Source organism: Mizuhopecten yessoensis, unplaced genomic scaffold (assembly GCF_002113885.1).
Source record: "Mizuhopecten yessoensis strain PY_sf001 unplaced genomic scaffold, ASM211388v2 scaffold9061, whole genome shotgun sequence".
NCBI classification, from domain to species: domain Eukaryota; kingdom Metazoa; phylum Mollusca; class Bivalvia; order Pectinida; family Pectinidae; genus Mizuhopecten; species Mizuhopecten yessoensis.
This window is the reverse complement of record NW_018407859.1, coordinates 99,255-121,637: the sequence shown is the minus strand read 5'-3', so window position 1 is coordinate 121,637 and position 22,383 is coordinate 99,255. Positions and strand designations below refer to the sequence as shown.

At 39.2% G+C, this 22,383-nt stretch overlaps 1 protein-coding gene across 1 annotated transcript in view; it reads right to left on the bottom strand.

Annotated features, from left to right (window-relative positions):
- Nucleotides 1–22,383, bottom strand: part of LOC110457256 (ras-specific guanine nucleotide-releasing factor 2-like) — a gene marked incomplete at its 5' end in the record, with an annotated part of 123,346 nt that overhangs the window by 10,732 nt on the left and 90,231 nt on the right. Inside the window, 13 exons of the mRNA XM_021508450.1 lie at nt 1,552–1,661; nt 2,071–2,268; nt 2,515–2,599; nt 2,878–2,975; nt 3,786–3,965; nt 4,415–4,521; nt 4,687–4,886; nt 5,105–5,240; nt 6,398–7,207; nt 11,262–11,521; nt 11,911–12,101; nt 14,381–14,456; nt 18,890–18,985. Coding sequence (XP_021364125.1) covers nt 1,552–1,661; nt 2,071–2,268; nt 2,515–2,599; nt 2,878–2,975; nt 3,786–3,965; nt 4,415–4,521; nt 4,687–4,886; nt 5,105–5,240; nt 6,398–7,207; nt 11,262–11,521; nt 11,911–12,101; nt 14,381–14,456; nt 18,890–18,985 — 2,547 coding nt within the window. The remainder of the gene's footprint in view (nt 1–1,551; nt 1,662–2,070; nt 2,269–2,514; nt 2,600–2,877; nt 2,976–3,785; nt 3,966–4,414; nt 4,522–4,686; nt 4,887–5,104; nt 5,241–6,397; nt 7,208–11,261; nt 11,522–11,910; nt 12,102–14,380; nt 14,457–18,889; nt 18,986–22,383) is intronic.

Below are 22,383 nucleotides of genomic sequence, written 5' to 3'. Positions count from 1 at the left end.
TATTTCATACCTCCCTCAAATTCTCTCCCTGTCTCCCATAACGCGTTAAGATATTTCATTACATCATATACAGTCTCGAGCCAGATTAAAATTTGCATCCTGAAAGAGATTTCTCAATTTTGTTATAAAATTTTGTAAAGGTATAGAGCAAAATGGTGCAATAGAAATACTTTTCTTTGAATAATTTGTAACATTTTGAAAAACCAGTCTAGGGAAAGAACTAACATTATTGTGAGAAAGCAATTAAGATAATTCTCTTATATGATAGAAACAGTCATTTCAATAGCAGCTCTACTGACTTCAGAAAAACAAAACAAAAAGGTAGAATTATGCATGAACTATAGAGGGGAAAAATACCTTTAATTTGGCCCAAGACTGTTGTCAACACATGTGATCAACTAAATGTATTTTCAAGTATCCATCTGCTTGTATGTTTATTCATTATTTATCATTATATATCTGATAGATATTTCAGTCTGGTGAAATAGTTGTTCATATGTACGTAGCCTGTGATTATTTAATTGTGGCTTTTCTGTCTACATCACACAGTTTATCAAGTCAGTTGTTTCCCTTTATAGATATACACATAAAGATTCAGTTTAGCAAACATCAATTCACCTTCAATATATTTATAGATTCATAAACATATTTTTCATCATTCATTAAAATGGTGCCAAAACAAATTAATTATTTGCAAAAATTGCAAAACAAATGTGTTTAAATAAAAATAATTCAAGTGCATTTTGCATAAAACTAGAATTTGACATGTGTCTATATATATTATAAAACATACTTATTGATATTTCTGCAAAAATCAATCATGGAATAAAAATAATTGATGCTACAATGGAACTAAACTTGTGCAGTTTTCTACAGACTAAGAACACTAGGCATTGAGGGAGGGTCACAGCTACTGTCTACCTCTAAGTGGCGGGAGATGGGCAGGTGCTTGTAATTAAACAGTGTGACAGGGTCAAGGGACTCTCCAGTAACACAAACGCTATAGAACTAAGGTCACAACAGACTTGCGGCACAGATACAGAAAGGAAGGTTCCAATAAAGTTGGTTAGTCAAAAGATGTGACGGTGATAGACAGGTGAGTGAAGACATGATGCACTATGCGAGTCAAGAGAGGTAACTGACTATATTCCAGAGTCAGGAAAGGTGATAGACCCTATATTGGAGAATCATTAAAGGGGATACAACATAAATTGTTAGGTCAAGTGAGATGATTCAGTCCTATGTTAGAGAGTCAAAAGACGTGATTCTTTGGTGAGTTAAAAGACATTAGGCACTATACTTTGGTGAGTCAAAAAATGTGATGACTCTATTGGTGAGTTATAAAATGCAATGAATTAGAAGATGATTCAGGAGAGGTAAAAACTCTATGGTTGGAGTAAATAGGCCCTGTAGAACCACTAAACGAGTCTGATATTGCCAAGTGGAAAAGTGGGGATGTACAGGGAGGGGGCACACATGCCAAGCTACCATTCCTTGTGAGAAGTGACACAGACAGGAGGTGCTAGAAGACAAATGTGACAATGCTCGTACATATCGGCTAAGGAGTCCCCATAGGTGTACCTGTGGAGGGCATCCCTCATGTTCTTAAAGCGCCCATCGGATGACACCAGCACCTGTAGGCGTTCTATCATCTGTTTTGTCTGAAAAAAGGTGCAAGAGTCATTATCAAAAAATAAAGAAATTGATAGAAGCTTTCAACAGCTTTCCTTTCATATAATTCTTCACTATTTCTCATATTAAGATGTTTAAGATTTATAAATGATTTTATTTAAACATTTATTTTTAACAGAAAAAAACCTTTCAGTTTTCTTCAATGATTTTTTTGTTATCTTCTTTCAAAGTGTTTTCTTTACTGTATCATTTAAAATCAGGTAAAATATTGTTAGCAATCCATAGTTCCAACAAACTTCAGTATCGAAAAAATGAAGAAAGGGCCATACCTCTGTATATGTTTGGACACAAGACCTGAATATTGACCATCCCTACGGTATTTGTATATAAAATTTGACAACTAGAGTTTCAAGTTTTCACAGATTCAATAACAATGACCTGTTTGGAGAGTTTTTCCCACGTCTTTTTGAGTCTGTAGACCGAGCTGTTGACGAAGGCAGCACAGATCTGGAGCACGCCGTTGTAGTTGTGCATACAGCGACAGATATCAGCGATGGCTGCCCATTTCTCTATACAAGACACACGATCTTGTAGGTTCTGTCTGCCCACGATCTCCGACACAACCAGACGGCTCACCTAGCAACGCATACATACAAATTAAACACCAAGATAGTTTTTTCATATTCAATTCTTAATTTCATTTTAAGTTAGATTAATTTGAATCTCAGATTTTAGCTGATATGAAACCAATTTCAAAATTATTTATTTATTATCTTTCCTCATGCAGATCAAGAGCAATCTTGTTAGTGGAGAACATTGACCTTGACCTTCTAACATCACTGAAGCTGACCTGGAATAATAGTGAACATGACCTTTACTGACCTCGTTGAAGCGTTTGCTGACTAGTAGGACATGTGGGGCTTTATGGGACTTGTCTGGCTTCATCCACGCCTGACCCAGCAGTTCTCTGTGTCAACAAAGTCAGTCAATTTACAACATTGTTTAACAAAGTCAGTCAATATATAACATTGTTTAACAAAGTCACTCTGGGCATTATAGACCTCACTTACTAAAATATTTGTGTCACACATTGTACCCTTATGTTGAACATCAAAATTGCTGTTTTGTTGCATACATGAATAGTTTTCGGCTACCATTGAAATGTGAATAAAGTGCAGTATCCTATGTACATAACTCCTATTATTTATAATAATATACATCTTGTAGACAAGCTGGTATACTTACTCGCTCCTAATGCCTATGTATATCTTATGGTCGAGGTAGGTGAGCTGCTCTGCTATGTCCAACGCAGATAGGGTGTCAAATGTGTCCTTCGTTGATACCTTTAAAATAGATTTAATGTTAAAATCAGAATTAGTCAATAATTGGTTAAATCCCTTCTAAAGTTCCACCCACCTCATATGCTATATAATTGTCTGTATTATCCTCGTCTTAGATAGCCAGATCCCACTCCATACCCTCAGTAAAACACACTGGTTACCAAACCCAAGGGCACTTCAGTAACTAATGCACTGTAGGCATAACACATAATAATGGTATGTTCTTTGCCTATTGTGACATTTGGATACAAATATGCTTCATTGCAGTATCTTAATTTTAACCCTTTCACCCCTATGTAACTTTAGTAGACTCTGCCATGCATTGATAGGGATGAGTCCATTATGGTTAACAGACAACAGAGACACCAACTGAATGTTCATCCTCAAAGTAAAAAAAATGTTAACTTTAAGACTGATAAGGGGACCAGTATAAAACAGTAATTAAAGACAACTGTTTGTTGTAGACAGGTTATATCCATGGCAGATTTGGCTGTATTTATCATCTTTTAGATTTAATTTCAAAATGTTTTCCACTTACACAAGATAGAATGAGTTCAAACGTCTGCAAGTTCTGACGAAGACTCAAAACATGTTACCTGGATTAAAGTAGCCGAGACTCCCCATTGGATGTTGTCTGGTCATCACTTGTTTTTAATCATTAAATCTGTATGTTTGCAGTGTAAAGACTAAGTACAGACGAAATGAGCCAGATATATATAGGGGAGAGGTTAAAGTCTAACTTCTTGTCAGGTGATCAGGCGAGTAGTTAAATGAGGTCAAGATATATTGACCTAGTTTTGTGTGAGAGGTTACCTCTGGTGGAGTGAGGAGTTTAGTGAGGTCAACTCTCTTGATCTCCTCATTTTCCTTGGTGACGGTGCGAAGGATGGAGGCTGCAGCCTTCTGCTCCGTGGGAACCAGTGAAGTATTGCAGGCCATCTCCTCCAGCATGTCAATCACAGCTCGCTTTAGCTCAATGTCACACTCAAAGTCCTGTAATAAGGACAAAGATAAACTCAAGGTCAAATCAAAATTCTCTATAAAAGGTCAAGGATAAGCTAAAAGACATAATCCAAGTCATATAAAAAGGTGAAATATAAGCTCAAAATTACATTCAAAATCCTATTCAATGTCGAAATCTAGCTCAAGTTTACACACAAAGACCTGTTAAAGGTCAAAGTTATGTTCAAGGTCGCACTCACAGTACTGTAAAAAGAACAAAGACTATCCTGTAGAAATGTTGAAGTTAAAGGTCATACTCAAAGTGAAAGTACAATGTTTTAACTGTATACAGCTTCGTTTAGGAACACCAGTGAAAATGTCACCCGTTAATGTTTTACTGATTGTTTTTAATGTACCTGTATCAAATCAATGTTTTCCAACCAAATGAAAATGTTTTGAACAAAACCTTGACCTGACCTTGGTTATGAGTAGCCACTGACCTGTTGGTGCTTGGAGACCCAGTGTTTGATGATGTTTAGGACACGCATAGTTGCTGCTGTGCTGATCACTGATTCACGCTTCTTTAGAAGACGAGGATCGGTGACAACTGAAAATAATAATCAGAATCCAGAAATCCAAATTATGGTGAATAGCATATGCTGGTAAATACTTTTGAGGTTTCTATGTGCTGTGATAACAATTACAAATAGGAGGGTTCCGAGTAGCTGTTGTTACGTTAACAAGGCTTCTGAGAGACTGCATGGTGACCTACCTGCACCGGTGCTGAGGTAACGTTTGGGAGGTTGCTGAGGAGGCTGTGCAGGTTGGGAGGACTGCTGGGGTTGGGTGGTGGGTGTCTGTACGATTGGCTGTCCCTGCTGTTGTTGTTGTTGTTGCTGTTGTTGTTCAGACTGATAGGCTGACCCAGCAGTGGCCACAGCAAATGCTGTCATGGCAGTTGAGGAGCTTGACCTACATAACACAGTCAGAACAAATACATTACTCACTCTACAGTAAATGAAATCCTAAACATCATACAGGTCAAACATCATATAGGACATTAATGCATTTATTTATACTGAAAGATTGGGTAATAGCTGGGTAATAATTCTTTGAGATAAACTTTTAACATTTTATCTTGTGACATCAATTTACCATGTTTTCATCCAGTAAGTATGACCTTGACTGACCTTCGTTTTGACCTGCGTGAAGACGTAACGACAGCTCCAGCCTTGGCTGGGGGCGGGGAGCCTTCGATCAGTGTTACGATACTGCTGCGGGGTGTAATACTGCCAATGGACTCCACCTCTGTACTCCCACGCTTAGCTACAATATGGGAAACAATGTCAACAGGTCTACAATGTCAACACATCAACGCTTAGCTACAATATACACAACAATGTCAACAGGTCTACAATGTCAACATTACAATATAGGAAACAATGTCAACAGGTCTACAATGTCAACACATCAACGCTTGGCTACAATATAGGAAACAATGTCAACAGGTCTACAATGTCAACACATCAACGCTTGGCTACAATATAGGAAACAATGTCAACAGGTCTACTATGTCAACACATCAACGCTTAGCTACAATATAGGAAACAATGTCAACAGGGCTACAATGTCAACAGGTCTACAATGTCAACAGGTCTACAATGTCAACACATCAACGCTTAGCTACAATATAGGAAACAATTCCAACAGGTCTACAATGTCAACAGGTCTACAATGTCAACACATCAACGCTTAGCTACAATATACACAACAATGTCAACAGGTCTACAATGTCAACATTACAATATAGGAAACAATGTCTACAATGTCAACAGGTCTACAATGTCAACAGGTCTACAATCTCAACACATCAATGCTTAGCTACAATATACACAACAATGTCTACAGGTCTACAATGTCAACATTACAATATAGGAAACAATGTCAACAGGTCTACAACGTCAACACATCAATGCTTAGCTACAATATAGGAAACAATGTCAACAGGTCTACAATGTCAACACACCAATGCTTAGCTACAATATAGGAAACAATGTCAACAGGTCTACAATGTCAACACATCAACAAAATCTGATTACTTTAATTTTTAACAATCATGAACAAATAAAATGAACTTGTATAAATCACTCTTATTTGCCCAGATAAAGTTACACAGCGAATCCTAATGTGGAAGAAAACCTGGTGTGTCAGGACTTGGGGAAAACCCACACAATTGAGAAGGTGACCTCATACTTTTACATAACTGATCGTGGAATCGAACCCTGACAATCTTGGTGACATGTGATTGTGCTGACCACACCACCACTGGTCACATTGTTACATTTATCATATGTAGTTTGGGAGTTAAATTGTAGATCATAACCAAAATTTTAATTCGCAAACAACATACTTATACATTGCATAGGTTGTACACAATAAAAAGCTAGTACACGCCACATACACTGTAATTACATTGTACTTACTTGGTCTGATTTTGATATGCGGCATGAGGATGTTGGGTGATGACATACTGGCACTTATGGGTGAGGGCGCCCGCCGTGGCTTAGGGCTGCAGCTTGGCGACCGTCCAGGGGAGGAGAGACGGGGCGAGGAGGGGCGGCGAATGGGTGAGGTTACCTGTTGTGGTCCTGGTGACGAAGGGCGCCGTATGGGGGAGGCAATCTGATGACTCGGTGAAGTTGACCTAATGGGGGAAGGGATTCTGATGGGAGATGAGACAGTGTGCGGTTTAATCACTCGTATAGGACTACTAGTAGGAGACAGTGCTAGAGCGTCCAGAATTTTGAAGTCAGACCCAGTAAACAAAGGTTTGCTTGGAGAACATGGCCTACGTGGACTCATACTACGAGGAGAGCCGTTTGTGTAGCCGTGGATCATCCGCGGGCTGATACGGGGGGAGGGCATTGGACTTATACGGGGTGTGCCTGGTGTTAGAGTGTCAGAACTTGCTGCAGACACAAGCGTGTAGGAACTACTCTGTCTTGTGTCGGACAATTCATTTTCATAGTCCGATGGTGAGGCAAAGTCTATTGAATATTTGCTGTCAAAATCGTCGACTGAAGATTCTCCGGGAACATCTGGTAGCATGATGCCTGTGGTCAACAAATCATTAGTTGTGATGGCAGGCACATCAGGGAGGGTGATTTCAGGGTCACACAACGTCTCCAGGGAAGCTATCGGAGCCAGCTTTGCCCGCGGCGGGAACAGGTAAGATGCAAGCTCTGACCGGCTGTCATCACTGTCACCCGTGTCCACAGAATCACCTCTTTCTACTGTTAACATAAAAATAAACATCACTTAGAGATGTTATACACACAGGTACAGGTATGTTATGTTATTTTACATCATGATTAAACGATTAGTTCTAGGAAACCAAATAGTCTGTACAATGTATGTATACAGTAGTAGAATTATAACATTCACTTTCTAGTACAATACTCAAAAGGTAATCTTTGTTTTCATCATTTCATGACCAAATTAAATGGCAGACAACAAAAATTTCAAGAGATACACCTTGATTTACACATATTTTATTTGTCATTCAACAAAAAGGATTTGGCACAAGTTATCTCAACTTAGAAACGCCCTCTCCAAAAAATGGTGTGAGATACCTACCTATGGGACTTTACCTGACAATGGTGTGAGATACTTACCTGTGGGACCCTACCTGACAATGGTATGAGATAACTACCTGTGGTACTTTACCCGACAATGGTGTGAGATACCTACCTGTGGGACTTTACCTGACAATGGTGTGAGATACCTACCAGTGGGACTTTACCCGACAATGGTGTGAGATACCTACCAGTGGGACCCTACCTGACAATGGTGTGAGATACCTACCTGTGGGACTTTACCTGACAATTGTGTTAGATACCTACCTGTGGGACTTTACCTGACAATGGTGTTAGATACCTACCAGTGGGACCCTACCTGACAATGGTGTGAGATACCTACCTGTGGGACTTTACCTGACAATGGTATGAGATAACTACCTGTGGGACCCTACCTGACAATGGTGTGAGATACCTACCTGTGGGACTTTACCTGACAATGGTGTGAGATACCTACCTGTGGGACCCTACCTGACAATGGTGTGAGATACCTACCTGTGGGACTTTACCTGACAATGGTGTGAGATACACCTACAAGGTATAGGGTGGGAAATAAACATTGCTTGGTCAGAATGATGACACCTACAAGTGATAGGGTGGAAAATAAACATTGCTTGGTCTAAATGATGAACTGACTATTTCAGCAAGGTTTAAGCAATGTCAGTCTGATAAAAAATTTAGTCCTGTTCCTCTACTGTGTTAAAATATATATCCTCAAAACGGTGTCTGTAATTCTTATCATGATAAAGTATGCTCTGTTAACAGATGACACCCTGTCATATAAAATTCCTCAAATTTACAATATACTTAAATATTAGCCAGTAGGCTTGATATTATTTGTAAGATGATGCTTTTGGCAGCCATGTTGAATTTTCAATCGGCTCTCAAAAAAAATACCAATACGTGAGGCTTTTACACTGATATCATCCCCACAGTGGAACTGCATGGAGTTTAACAGTGTTTACCGACAGCTGACGAGGACGAATATCAGTAGCTCACTTGATACAGAATCCTGTAGTTTGAGAATGTTGTTGGTGACTATCAGTGGGAAGTGAGGATGTTAAGTGAGGGATGTTTGTTGTATATAACTTACACTTATGGAAGGACACCTGTCGTTGTTGGTGACTATCAGTGGGAAGTGAGGATGTTAAGGTGATGGTGAAGGATGTTTGTTCTATATAACTTACACTTATGGAAGGACACCCGTCGTTGTTGGTGACTATCAGTGGGAAGTGAGGATGTTAAGTGAGGGATGTTTGTTGTATATAACTTACACTTATGGAAGGACACCTGTCGTTGTTGGTGACTATCAGTGGGAAGTGAGGATGTTAAGGTGATGGTGAAGGATGTTTGTTCTATATAACTTACACTTATGGAAGGACACCCGTCGTTGTTGGTGACTATCAGTGGGAAGTGAGGATGTTAAGTGAGGGATGTTTGTTGTATATAACTTACACTTATGGAAGGACACCTGTCGTTGTTGGTGACTATCAGTGGGAAGTGAGGATGTTAAGGTGATGGTGAAGGATGTTTGTTCTATATAACTTACACTTATGGAAGGACACCCGTCGTTGTTGGTGACTATCAGTGGGAAGTGAGGATGTTAAGTGAGGGATGTTTGTTGTATATAACTTACACTTATGGAAGGACACCTGTCGTTGTTGGTGACTATCAGTGGGAAGTGAGGATGTTAAGGTGATGGTGAAGGATGTTTGTTCTATATAACTTACACTTATGGAAGGACACCCGTCGTTGTTGGTGACTATCAGTGGGAAGTGAGGATGTTAAGTGAGGGATGTTTGTTGTATATAACTTACACTTATGGAAGGACACCTGTCGTTGTTGGTGACTATCAGTGGGAAGTGAGGATGTTAAGGTGATGGTGAAGGATGTTTGTTCTATATAACTTACACTTATGGAAGGACACCCGTCGTTGTTGGTGACTATCAGTGGGAAGTGAGGATGTTAAGTGAGGGATGTTTGTTGTATATAACTTACACTTATGGAAGGACACCTGTCGTTGTTGGTGACTATCAGTGGGAAGTGAGGATGTTAAGGTGATGGTGAAGGATGTTTGTTCTATATAACTTACACTTATGGAAGGACACCCGTCGTTGTTGGTGACTATCAGTGGGAAGTGAGGATGTTAAGTGAGGGATGTTTGTTGTATATAACTTACACTTATGGAAGGACACCTGTCGTTGTTGGTGACTATCAGTGGGAAGTGAGGATGTTAAGGTGATGGTGAAGGATGTTTGTTCTATATAACTTACACTTATGGAAGGACACCCGTCGTTGTTGGTGACTATCAGTGGGAAGTGAGGATGTTAAGTGAGGGATGTTTGTTGTATATAACTTACACTTATGGAAGGACACCTGTCGTTGTTGGTGACTATCAGTGGGAAGTGAGGATGTTAAGGTGATGGTGAAGGATGTTTGTTCTATATAACTTACACTTATGGAAGGACACCCGTCGTTGTTGGTGACTATCAGTGGGAAGTGAGGATGTTAAGTGAGGGATGTTTGTTGTATATAACTTACACTTATGGAAGGACACCTGTCGTTGTTGGTGACTATCAGTGGGAAGTGAGGATGTTAAGGTGATGGTGAAGGATGTTTGTTCTATATAACTTACACTTATGGAAGGACACCCGTCGTTGTTGGTGACTATCAGTGGGAAGTGAGGATGTTAAGTGAGGGATGTTTGTTGTATATAACTTACACTTATGGAAGGACACCTGTCGTTGTTGGTGACTATCAGTGGGAAGTGAGGATGTTAAGGTGATGGTGAAGGATGTTTGTTCTATATAACTTACACTTATGGAAGGACACCCGTCGTTGTTGGTGACTATCAGTGGGAAGTGAGGATGTTAAGTGAGGGATGTTTGTTGTATATAACTTACACTTATGGAAGGACACCTGTCGTTGTTGGTGACTATCAGTGGGAAGTGAGGATGTTAAGGTGATGGTGAAGGATGTTTGTTCTATATAACTTACACTTATGGAAGGACACCCGTCGTTGTTGGTGACTATCAGTGGGAAGTGAGGATGTTAAGTGAGGGATGTTTGTTGTATATAACTTACACTTATGGAAGGACACCTGTCGTTGTTGGTGACTATCAGTGGGAAGTGAGGATGTTAAGGTGATGGTGAAGGATGTTTGTTCTATATAACTTACACTTATGGAAGGACACCCGTCGTTGTTGGTGACTATCAGTGGGAAGTGAGGATGTTAAGTGAGGGATGTTTGTTGTATATAACTTACACTTATGGAAGGACACCTGTCGTTGTTGGTGACTATCAGTGGGAAGTGAGGATGTTAAGTGAGGGATGTTTGTTGTATATAACTTACACTTATGGAAGGACACCTGTCGTTGTTGGTGACTATCAGTGGGAAGTGAGGATGTTAAGTGAAGGATGTTTGTTGTATATAACTTACACTTATGGAAGGACACCGGTCGTTGTTGGTGACTATCAGTGGGAAGTGAGGATGTTAAGGTGATGGTGAAGGATGTTTGTTCTATATAACTTACACTTATGGAAGGACACCCATCGTTGTTGGTGACTATCAGTGGGAAGTGAGGATGTTAAGGTGTTGGTGAAGGATGTTTGTTGTATAACTTACACTTATGGAAGGACACCCGTTGTTGTTGGTGACTATCAGTGGGAAGTGAGGATGTTAAGTTAAGGATGTTTGTTGTATAAAACTTACACTTATGGAAGGACACCCGTCGTTGTTGGTCTTTAGGTTTAGTTGTTTCTGATTCCAGGTCCTTGGTTAGTGGCTGTGGTTGTGCGTGCGGGGGTTTTGACAAAGTTGACCCTGTGACCTCTATATTCATACACCCTGTACTGATTCTCCTTGGTTTCTCTGCGTGTGGTTTGATCATGAGTTTGTGTGTCGATGGAGGTTCCCCCGTGAACTGTGGGGGACTTCCCCCTGCACCATAGATATCTGTATCTGAGGAGGATCTGAAACAAAGTCATAACCTTCAATATTTCTCCATGTCAAGGCCAGATGCTCAAACAAGATTTATTCTTTTAATTTTTCTTATTTCACACTTATGTTTAAACAAATGCAGATTTTAAGCAGCAAAAAAATAAACATAATATATGCTGTAAATGTAAAACAGCATTTCACAAATAATTACAATATATTGTTAGGAAGCATATACAAGTTCTACCAATGCCTTATTCACAAGCAGAATAACGACAAATATATAGGCTTCTTGTGTCAGAATGAACATTTCACCCCGCCCGGAGTACCAAGATTAAGCCAGGTGAGCTAAAATTACTAAAAGTTAAAAGAACTTTGCAAATGTAGTATCAAACTTGGACAACTTGGTAGCCAATCTACTTACTGACAGGAGGAGGACCCAGACTCCAAGTTGCCACACTCTGGGTTTTTGTAGACACGCTTGAGCGCCTCCAAGACTGTTTTGCCAGTGGTAAAGACGCGGTAGGTCAGTAGGAATGTGTTGAGGAAGTCAATACTGAGAAACCTGAGATCTGTGAGGCGGTCCAATAACCGCTCAACACTGGCATGGCGGATCTGTAAGTCAAGGTCACACAGTAAAAGTCAAATGGCAAGGTCAACGTGCAATTGTCAAAGCTCTAGCTGTTTGGGATCATTAAGGATCAAATTCATAAATGGCAAAAACAGCCTTTCAAATTTTACTCATGGTGTCCTTTTAGTCAATTATTTTAAAAGTTTTCATAGAACTTAACAATAAACACACAATTGGTGTTAGATACCTACCAGTGGGACCCTACCTGACAATGGTGTTAGATACCTACCAGTGGGACCCTACCTGACAGTGGTGTTAGATACCTACAAGTGGGACCCTACCTGACAGTTGTGTTAGATACCTACCAGTGGGACCCTACCTGACAATGGTGTTAGATACCTACCAGTGGGACCCTACCTGACAGTTGTGCTAGATACCTACCAGTGGGACCCTACCTGACAGTGGTGTTAGATACCTACCAGTGGGACCGTACGTGACAGTGGTGTTAGATACCTACCAGTGGGACCCTACCTGACAATGGTGTTAGATACCTACCTGTGGGACCCTACCTGACAGTGGTGTTAGATACCTACCAGTGGGACCCTACCTGACAGTGGTGTTAGATACCTACCAGTGGGACCCTACCTGACAATGGTGTTAGATACCTACCAGTGGGACCCTACCTGACAATGGTGTTAGATACCTACCAGTGGGACCCTACCTGACAATGGTGTTAGATACCTACCAGTGGGACCCTACCTGACAATGGTGTTAGATACCTACCAGTGGGACCCTACCTGACAATGGTGTTAGATACCTACCAGTGGGACCCTACCTGACAATGGTGTTAGATACCTACCAGTGGGACCCTACCTGACAATGGTGTTAGATACCTACCAGTGGGACCCTACCTGACAATGGTGTTAGATACCTACCAGTGGGACCCTACCTGACAATGGTGTTAGATACCTACCAGTGGGACCTTACCTGACAGTGGTGTTAGATACCTACCAGTGGGACCCTACCTGACAATGGTGTTAGATACCTACCAGTGGGACCCTACCTGACAATGGTGTTAGATACCTACCTGTGGGACCCTACCTGACAGTGGTGTTAGATACCTACCAGTGGGACCCTACCTGACAATGGTGTTAGATACCTACCAGTGGGACCCTACCTGACAATGGTGTTAGATACCTACCAGTGGGACCCTACCTGACAATGGTGTTAGATACCTACCAGTGGGACCCTACCTGACAATGGTGTTAGATACCTACCAGTGGGACCCTACCTGACAATGGTGTTAGATACCTACCAGTGGGACCCTACCTGACAATGGTGTTAGATACCTACCAGTGGGACCCTACCTGACAATGGTGTTAGATACCTACCAGTGGGACCCTACCTGACAATGGTGTTAGATACCTACCAGTGGGACCCTACCTGACAATGGTGTTAGATACCTACCAGTGGGACCCTACCTGACAATGGTGTTAGATACCTACCAGTGGGACCCTACCTGACAATGGTGTTAGATACCTACCAGTGGGACCCTACCTGACAATGGTGTTAGATACCTACCAGTGGGACCCTACCTGACAATGGTGTTAGATACCTACCAGTGGGACCCTACCTGACAATGGTGTTAGATATCTACCTGTGTGACCCTACCTGACAGTGGTGTTAGATACCTACCAGTGGGACTTTACCTGACAGTGGTGTTAGATACCTACCTGTGGGACCCTACCTGACAGTGGTGTTAGATACCTACCAGTGGGACTTTACCTGACAATGGTGTAAGATACCTACCTGTGGGACCCTACCTGACAGTGGTGTTAGATACCTACCAGTGGGACCCTACCTGACAGTGGTGTTAGATACATACCAGTGGGACCCTACCTGACAGTGGTGTTAGAGACCTACCAGTGGGACTTTACCTGACAGTGGTGTTAGATACCTACCTGTGGGACTTTACCTGACAGTGGTGTTAGATACCTGTCAGTTGTGTTAGATACCTACCAGTGGGACCTTACCTGACAGTGGTGTTAGATACATACCAGGGGGACCCTACCTGACAGTGGTGTTAGATACCTTCCAGTAGGACCCTACCTGACAGTGGTGTTAGATACCTACCTGTGGGACTTTACCTGACAATTGTGTAAGATAACTACCTGTGGGACCCTACCTGACAGTGGTGTTAGATACCTACCAGTAGGACCCTACCTGACAGTGTTGTTCGATAACTACCTGTGGGACTTTACCTGACAATTGTGTAAAATACGTGCCTGTGGGACTTTACACGAAAATGCTGTTAGATACTTACCTGTGGGACTTTACAGGAGTTGAGAGTTCTACTAAACTTGATATCTACATCATCTCGGAACAACTTGGGATCTGACCTGTAAGAGAAAAAGTGAGTTGTCTTATTCTGTTCAATTACAAAACCTGGGTATAAGAAGCAGACATTTTGGTGAGGTCATGCTGTTCCAGGAACACATGATACTATGTGTATCCTTTACTTCATATATGCATATATATATTGTACATCCTTTTCATTTTAAGGGAAATGGTGGGAAAATATACAAAACATCTGTCTAAAATTTAAGCCAAGGAAACAGAACTGATGATGTTTTTTTGTAAAATATCTTTTACATACATGATATAGTTAGACTAGGTCTTGGCTGGGACGAAAACCTAGCAGAATTTCTAGATTTATATCAGATATAGAAATGGGTGTAGTAACCTGTATATAATACCAGTTCAATACACAACAAGCCTCTTCGTAGTACAATGCCAATAGGATGACAATACCAGTACAATATACTACACGCCTTCAGTATACAATGCTGCTAGGATGATAATACTAGTACAATATACTACAAGCCTTCGATGTACAATGCCATTAGGATGATAATACCAGTACAATATACTACAAGCCTTCGGTGTACAGTGCCATTAGGATGACAATACCAGTACAATATACTACAAACCTCTTTGGTGTACAATGCCATTAGGATGACAATACCAGTACAATATACTGCAAGCATTCAGTGTACAGTGCTGTTAGGATGATAATACCAGTACAATATACTACAAGCCTCTTCAGTGTAAAATGCCATTAGGATGACAATACCAGTACAATATACTGCAAGCATTCAGTGTACAGTGCTGTTAGGATGACGATACCAGTACAATATACTGCAAGCCTTCAGTGTACAGTGCCATTAGGATGACAATACCAGTACAATATACTACAAGCCTCTTCAGTGTACAATGCCATTAGGATGACAATACCAGTATAATATACTGCAAGCCTTCAGTGTACAGTGCTGTTAGGATGACAATACCAGTACAATATACTACAAGCCTCTTCAGTGTACAATGCCGTTAGGATGACAATACCAGTACAATATACAACAAGCCTTCAGTGTACAGTGCTGTTAGGATGACAACACCAGTACAATATACAACAAGCCTTCAGTGTACAGTGCCGTTAGGATGACAATACCAGTACAATATACAACAAACCTTCAGTGTACAGTGCCGTTAGGATGACAATACCAGTACAATATACAACAAGCCTTCGGTGTACAGTGCTGTTAGGACGACAACACCAGTACAATATACAACAAGCCTTCAGTGTACAGTGCTGTTAGGATGACAACACCAGTACAATATACAACAAGCCTTCAGTGTACAGTGCCGTTAGGATGACAATACCAGTACAATATACAACAAACCTTCAGTGTACAGTGCCGTTAGGATGACAATACCAGTACAATATACAACAAGCCTTCGGTGTACAGTGCTGTTAGGACGACAACACCAGTACAATATACAACAAGCCTTCAGTGTACAGTGCTGTTAGGATGACAACACCAGTACAATATACAACAAGCCTTCAGTGTACAGTGCTGTTAGGATGACAATACCAGTACAATATACAACAAGCCTTCAGTGTACAGTGCCGTTAGGATGACAATACCAGTACAATATACAACAAACCTTCAGTGTACAGTGCCGTTAGGATGACAATACCAGTACAATATACAACAAGCCTTCGGTGTACAGTGCTGTTAGGACGACAACACCAGTACAATATACAACAAGCCTTCAGTGTACAGTGCTGTTAGGATGACAACACCAGTACAATATTCAACAAGCCTTCAGTGTACAGTGCTGTTAGGATGACAATACCAGTACAATATACAACAAGCCTTCAATGTACAATGCCGATAGGATGACAACACCAGTACAATATACTACAAGCCTTCGGTGTACAGTGCTGTTAGGATGACAACACCAGTACAATATACAACAAGCCTTCAGTGAACAGTGCCATTAGGATGACAATACCAGTACAATATACTACAAGCCTTCAGTGTACAATGCCATTAGGATGACAATACCAGTACAATATACTACAAGCCTTCGGTGTACAGTGCTGTTAGGATGACAATACCAGTACAATATACAACAAGCCTTCAGTGTACAGTGCCGTTAGGACGATAATATCAGTACAATATACTACAAGCCTTCAGTGTACAGTGCCATTAGGATGACAATACCAGTACAATATACTACAAGCCTTCGGTGTACAGTGCTGTTAGGATGACAATACCAGTACAATATACAACAAGCCTTCAGTGTACAGTGCCGTTAGGACGATAATATCAGTACAATATACTACAAGCCTTCAGTGTACAGTGCCGTTAGGATGACAATACCAGTACAATATACTACAAGCCTTCGGTGTACAGTGCTGTTAGGATGACAATACCAGTACAATTTACAACAAGCCTTCAGTGTACAGTGCCGTTAGGACGATAATACCAGTACAATATATTACAAGCCTTCAGTGTACAATGCCATTAGGATGACCAGTACAATATATTACAAGCCTTCAGTGTACAGTGCTGTTAGGATGACAAACAGAGTAAAATAATGATGTAAGAAAACATACTATGTTATACAATAAATCTTGGTATTGGTATCAATCGGTAATAATCTAAATATTATCAGTTTTTAGGAGTTAGATGGGAGGTTGGTTAATTTTTATATTCAGGGTTACCATCCTCAGAAGAGCTTATGTCAAAGGAAATATAACAATTCCATTTTGCCGAGTCACTTATGTTAACAGTTTGCCTGGTGTTGATCAAAGGAAAGGATCCAAGGTCCAATGACGCCAATGATAAACCAAATGTCAGGAATGACAACTCATGAATAAAACCTCTGCCCAGATACACCTGTAATGTGTAAAGTTATACATCCTTCACCCAGATAAACCTGTAATGTGTAAAGTTATACATCCTTCACCTAGATACACCTGTAATGTGTAAAGTTATACATCCTCCAACTAGATACACCTTTAATGTGTAAAGTTCTACTTCCTCCACCCAGATACACCTGTAATGTGTTAAGTTATACATCCTCCACCCAGATATACCTGTAATGTGTAAAGTTATACTCCCTTCACCTAGATATACCTGTAATGTGTAAAGTTATTCTTCCTTCACCCAGATACACATGTAATGTGTAAAGTTATACATCCTTCACCCAGATATACCTGTAATGTGTAAAGTTATACTCCCTTCACCTAGATATACCTGTAATGTGTAAAGTTATTCTTCCTTCACCCAGATACACATGTAATGTGTAAAGTTATACATCCTTCACCCAGATATACCTGTAATGTGTTAAGTGATACATCCTTCACCCAGATATACCTGTAATGTGTAAAGTTATACATCCTTCACCCAGATATACCTGTAATGTGTAAAGTTATACATCCTTCACCCAGATATACCTGTAATGTGTAAAGTTATACATCCTTCACCCAGATATACCTGTAATGTGTAAAGTTATACATCCTTCACCCAGATATACCTGTAATGTGTAAAGTTATACATCCTCCACCCAGATATACCTGTAATGTGTAAAGTTATACATCCTCCACCCAGATATACCTGTAATGTGTAAAGTTATACATCCTCCACCCAGATATACCTGTAATGTGTAAAGTTATACATCCTCCACCCAGATATACCTGTAATGTGTAAAGTTATACATCCTCCACCCAGATATACCTGTAATGTGTAAAGTTATACATCCTCCACCCAGATATACCTGTAATGTGTAAAGTTATACATCCTCCACCCAGATATACCTGTAATGTGTAAAGTTATACATCCTCCACCCAGATATACCTGTAATGTGTAAAGTTATACATCCTCCACCCAGATATACCTGTAATGTGTAAAGTTATACATCCTCCACCCAGATATACCTGTAATGTGTAAAGTTATACATCCTCCACCCAGATATACCTGTAATGTGTAAAGTTATACATCCTCCACCCAGATATACCTGTAATGTGTAAAGTTATACATCCTCCACCCAGATATACCTGTAATGTGTAAAGTTATACATCCTTCACCCAGATATACCTGTAATGTGTAAAGTTATACATCCTTCACCCAGATATACCTGTAATGTGTAAAGTTATACATCCTTCACCCAGATATACCTGTAATGTGTAAAGTTATACATCCTTCACCCAGATATACCTGTAATGTGTAAAGTTATACATCCTTCACCCAGATATACCTGTAATGTGTAAAGTTATACATCCTTCACCCAGATATACCTGTAATGTGTAAAGTTATACATCCTTCACCCAGATATACCTGTAATGTGTAAAGTTATACATCCTCCACCTAGATATACCTGTAATGTGTAAAGTTATACATCCTCCACCTAGATACACCTGTAATGTGTAAATTCTACTTCCTCCACCAAGATAGGGTAATACTGCTGTGGTTTACATACTTACAACTTAGGGGCATGTATATTATGTGGAACAGTCTTTTTCCACGAGCGTGTGTTATTGCGACGTGAGCGAGCCGGTTTGTTGTCTGATAAGGCACTCCTTAACACAATAAACACTGTGAATAGTTGGACATCTGAGCCTCTAACATTGTAACTAAACATCTGAACATATACCATTGTCACAATTTAAACTTCTGAACCTCTAACACTGCCACCTAATATCTGAACCTCTAACATCTGAACCTCTAACATTGTAACTAAACATCTGAACATCTAACATTGACACAATTTAAACATCTGAACCTATTACATGATCCTCTATTATCTGAACCTCTTACATTGTCCTCTATTATCTAAACCTCTGTCTTGTCCTCTATTATCTGAACCTCTTACATTGTCCTCTATCATCTTAACCTCTTATATCACCTCTATTATCTAAACCTCTTACATTGTACACTATTATCTAAACCTCTTACATTTTCCACTATTATCTAAACCTCTTATATCACCTCTATTATCTGAACCTGTTATATCACCTCTATTATCTAAACCTCTTACATTGTCCACTATTATCTAAACCTCTTATATTTTCCATTTTTATCTAAACCTCTTACATTGTCCACTATTATCTAAACCTCCTACATTCTCCACTATTATCTAAACCTCTTATATCACCTCTATTATCTCAACCTCTTATATCACCTTTATTATCTGAACCTCTTACATTGTCCTCTATTTTCTGAACCTCTTATATCATCTCTAATATCTGAACCTCTTATATCACCTCTATTATCTAAACCTCTTACATTGTCCACTATTATCTAAACCTCTTATATTGTCCATTTTTATCTAAACCTCTTACATTGTCCACTATTATCTAAACCTCTTACATTGTCCACTATTATCTAAACCTCTTATATCACCTCTATTATCTCAACCTCTTATATCTCCTCTATTATCTGAACCTCTTACATTGTCCTCTATTATCTAAACCTCTTACATTGTCCTCTATTATCTGAACCTCTTACATTGTCCTCTATCATCTGAACCTCTTATATCACCTCTATTATCTAAACCTCTTACATTGTCCACTATTATCTAAACCTCTTATATTGTCCATTTTTATCTAAACCTCTTACATTGTCCACTATTATCTAAACCTCTTACATTGTCCACTATTATCTAAACCTCTTATATCACCTCTATTATCTGAACCTCTTATATCACCTCTATTATCTGAACCTCTTACATTGTCCTCTATTATCTGAACCTCTTACACAACCTCTTGTTATCTGAACCTCTTACATTGTCTTTATTATCTGAACCTCTTATATCATCTTTATTATCTGAACCTGTTATATCACCTCTATTATCTGAACCTCTTACATTGTCCTCTATTATCTGAACCTCTTATACAACCTCTTGTTATCTGAACCTCTTACATTGTCCTCTATTACCTGAACCTCTTACATTGTCTTTATTATCTGAACCTCTTATATCATTTTTATTATCTGAACCTGTTATATCACCTCTATTATCTGAACCTCTTACATTGTCCTCTATTATCTGAACCTCTTATACAACCTCTTGTTATCTGAACCTCTTACATTGTCCTCTATTACCTGAACCTCTTACATTGTCTTTATTATCTGAACCTCTTATATCATTTTTATTATCTGAACCTGTTATATCACCTCTATTATCTAAACTTCTTACATTGTCCTCTATTATCTGAACCTCTTATACAACCTCTTGTTACCTGAACCTCTTATATAACCTCTTATTATCTGAACCTCTTACATTGTCCTCTATTATCTGAACCTCTTACATTGTCCTCTATCATCTGAACCTCTTATATCACCTCTATTATCTAAACCTCTTACATTGTCCTCTATTATCTTAACCTCTTATATTGTCCTCTTTTATCTGAACCTCTTATATCACCTCTATTATCTGAACCTCTTATACAACCTCTTGTTATCTGAACCTCTTACATTGTCCTCTATTACCTGAACCTCTTACATTGTCTTTATTATCTGAACCTCTTATATCATTTTTATTATCTGAACCTGTTATATCACCTCTATTATCTAAACTTTTACATTGTCCTCTATTATCTGAACCTCTTATACAGCCTCTTGTTACCTGAACCTCTTATATAACCTCTTATTATCTGAACCTCTTACATTGTCCTCTATTATCTGAACCTTTTACATTGTCCTCTATCATCTGAACCTCTTATATCACCTCTATTATCTAAACCTCTTACATTGTCCTCTATTATCTTAACCTCTTATATTGTCCTCTTTTATCTGAACCTCTTATATCACCTCTATTATCTGAACCTCTTATACAACCTCTTGTTATCTGAACCTCTTACATTGTCCTCTATTACCTGAACCTCTTACATTGTCCTCTGTTATCTGAACCTCATACATTGTCTTTATTATCTGAACCTGTTATATCATCTCTATTATCTAAACTTCTTACATTGTCCTCTATTATCTAAACCTCTTACATTGTCCTCTATTTACTTAACCTCTTATATTGTCCTCTATCATCTGAACCTCTTATATCACCTCTATTATCTAAACCTCTTACATTGTCCTCTATTATCTGAACCTCTTATATTACCTCTTTTTATCTGAACCTCTTACATTGTCCTCTATTATCTGAACCTCTTATACAACCTCTGGTTATCTGAACCTCTTATATTACCTCTTTTTATCTGAACCTCTTACATTGTCCTCTATTATCTGAACCTCTTACACAACCTCTTGTTATCTGAACCTCTTACATTGTCTTTATTATCTGAACCTCTTATATCATCTTTATTATCTGAACCTGTTATATCACCTCTATTATCTGAACCTCTTACATTGTCCTCTATTATCTGAACCTTTTATATAACCTCTTATTATTTGAACCTCTTATATTTTCCTCTATTATCTAAACCTCTTACATTGTCCTCTATTATCTAAACCTCTTACATTGTCCTCTATTATCTGAACCTCTTATATCACCTCTATGATCTGAACCTCTTATACAACCTCTTGTTATCTGAACCTCTTACATTGTCCTCTATAACCTGAATCTCTTACATTGTCCTCTATTATTTGAACCTCATACATTGTCTTTATTATCTGAACCTCTTATATCATCTCTATTATCTGAACCTGTTATATCATCTCTATTATCTAAACTTCTTACATTGTCCTCTATTATCTAAACCTCTTACATTGTCCACTATTATCTAAACCTCTTATATCACCTCTATTATCTAAACCTCTTACATTGTCCACTATTATCTAAACCTCTTATATTGTCCATTTTTATCTAAACCTCTTACATTGTCCACTATTATCTAAACCTCTTATATTGTCCATTTTTATCTAAACCTCTTACATTGTCCACTATTATCTAAACCTCTTACATTGTCCTCTATTATCTGAACCTCTTACATTGTCCTTTTTTATCTGAACCTCTTACATTATCTTT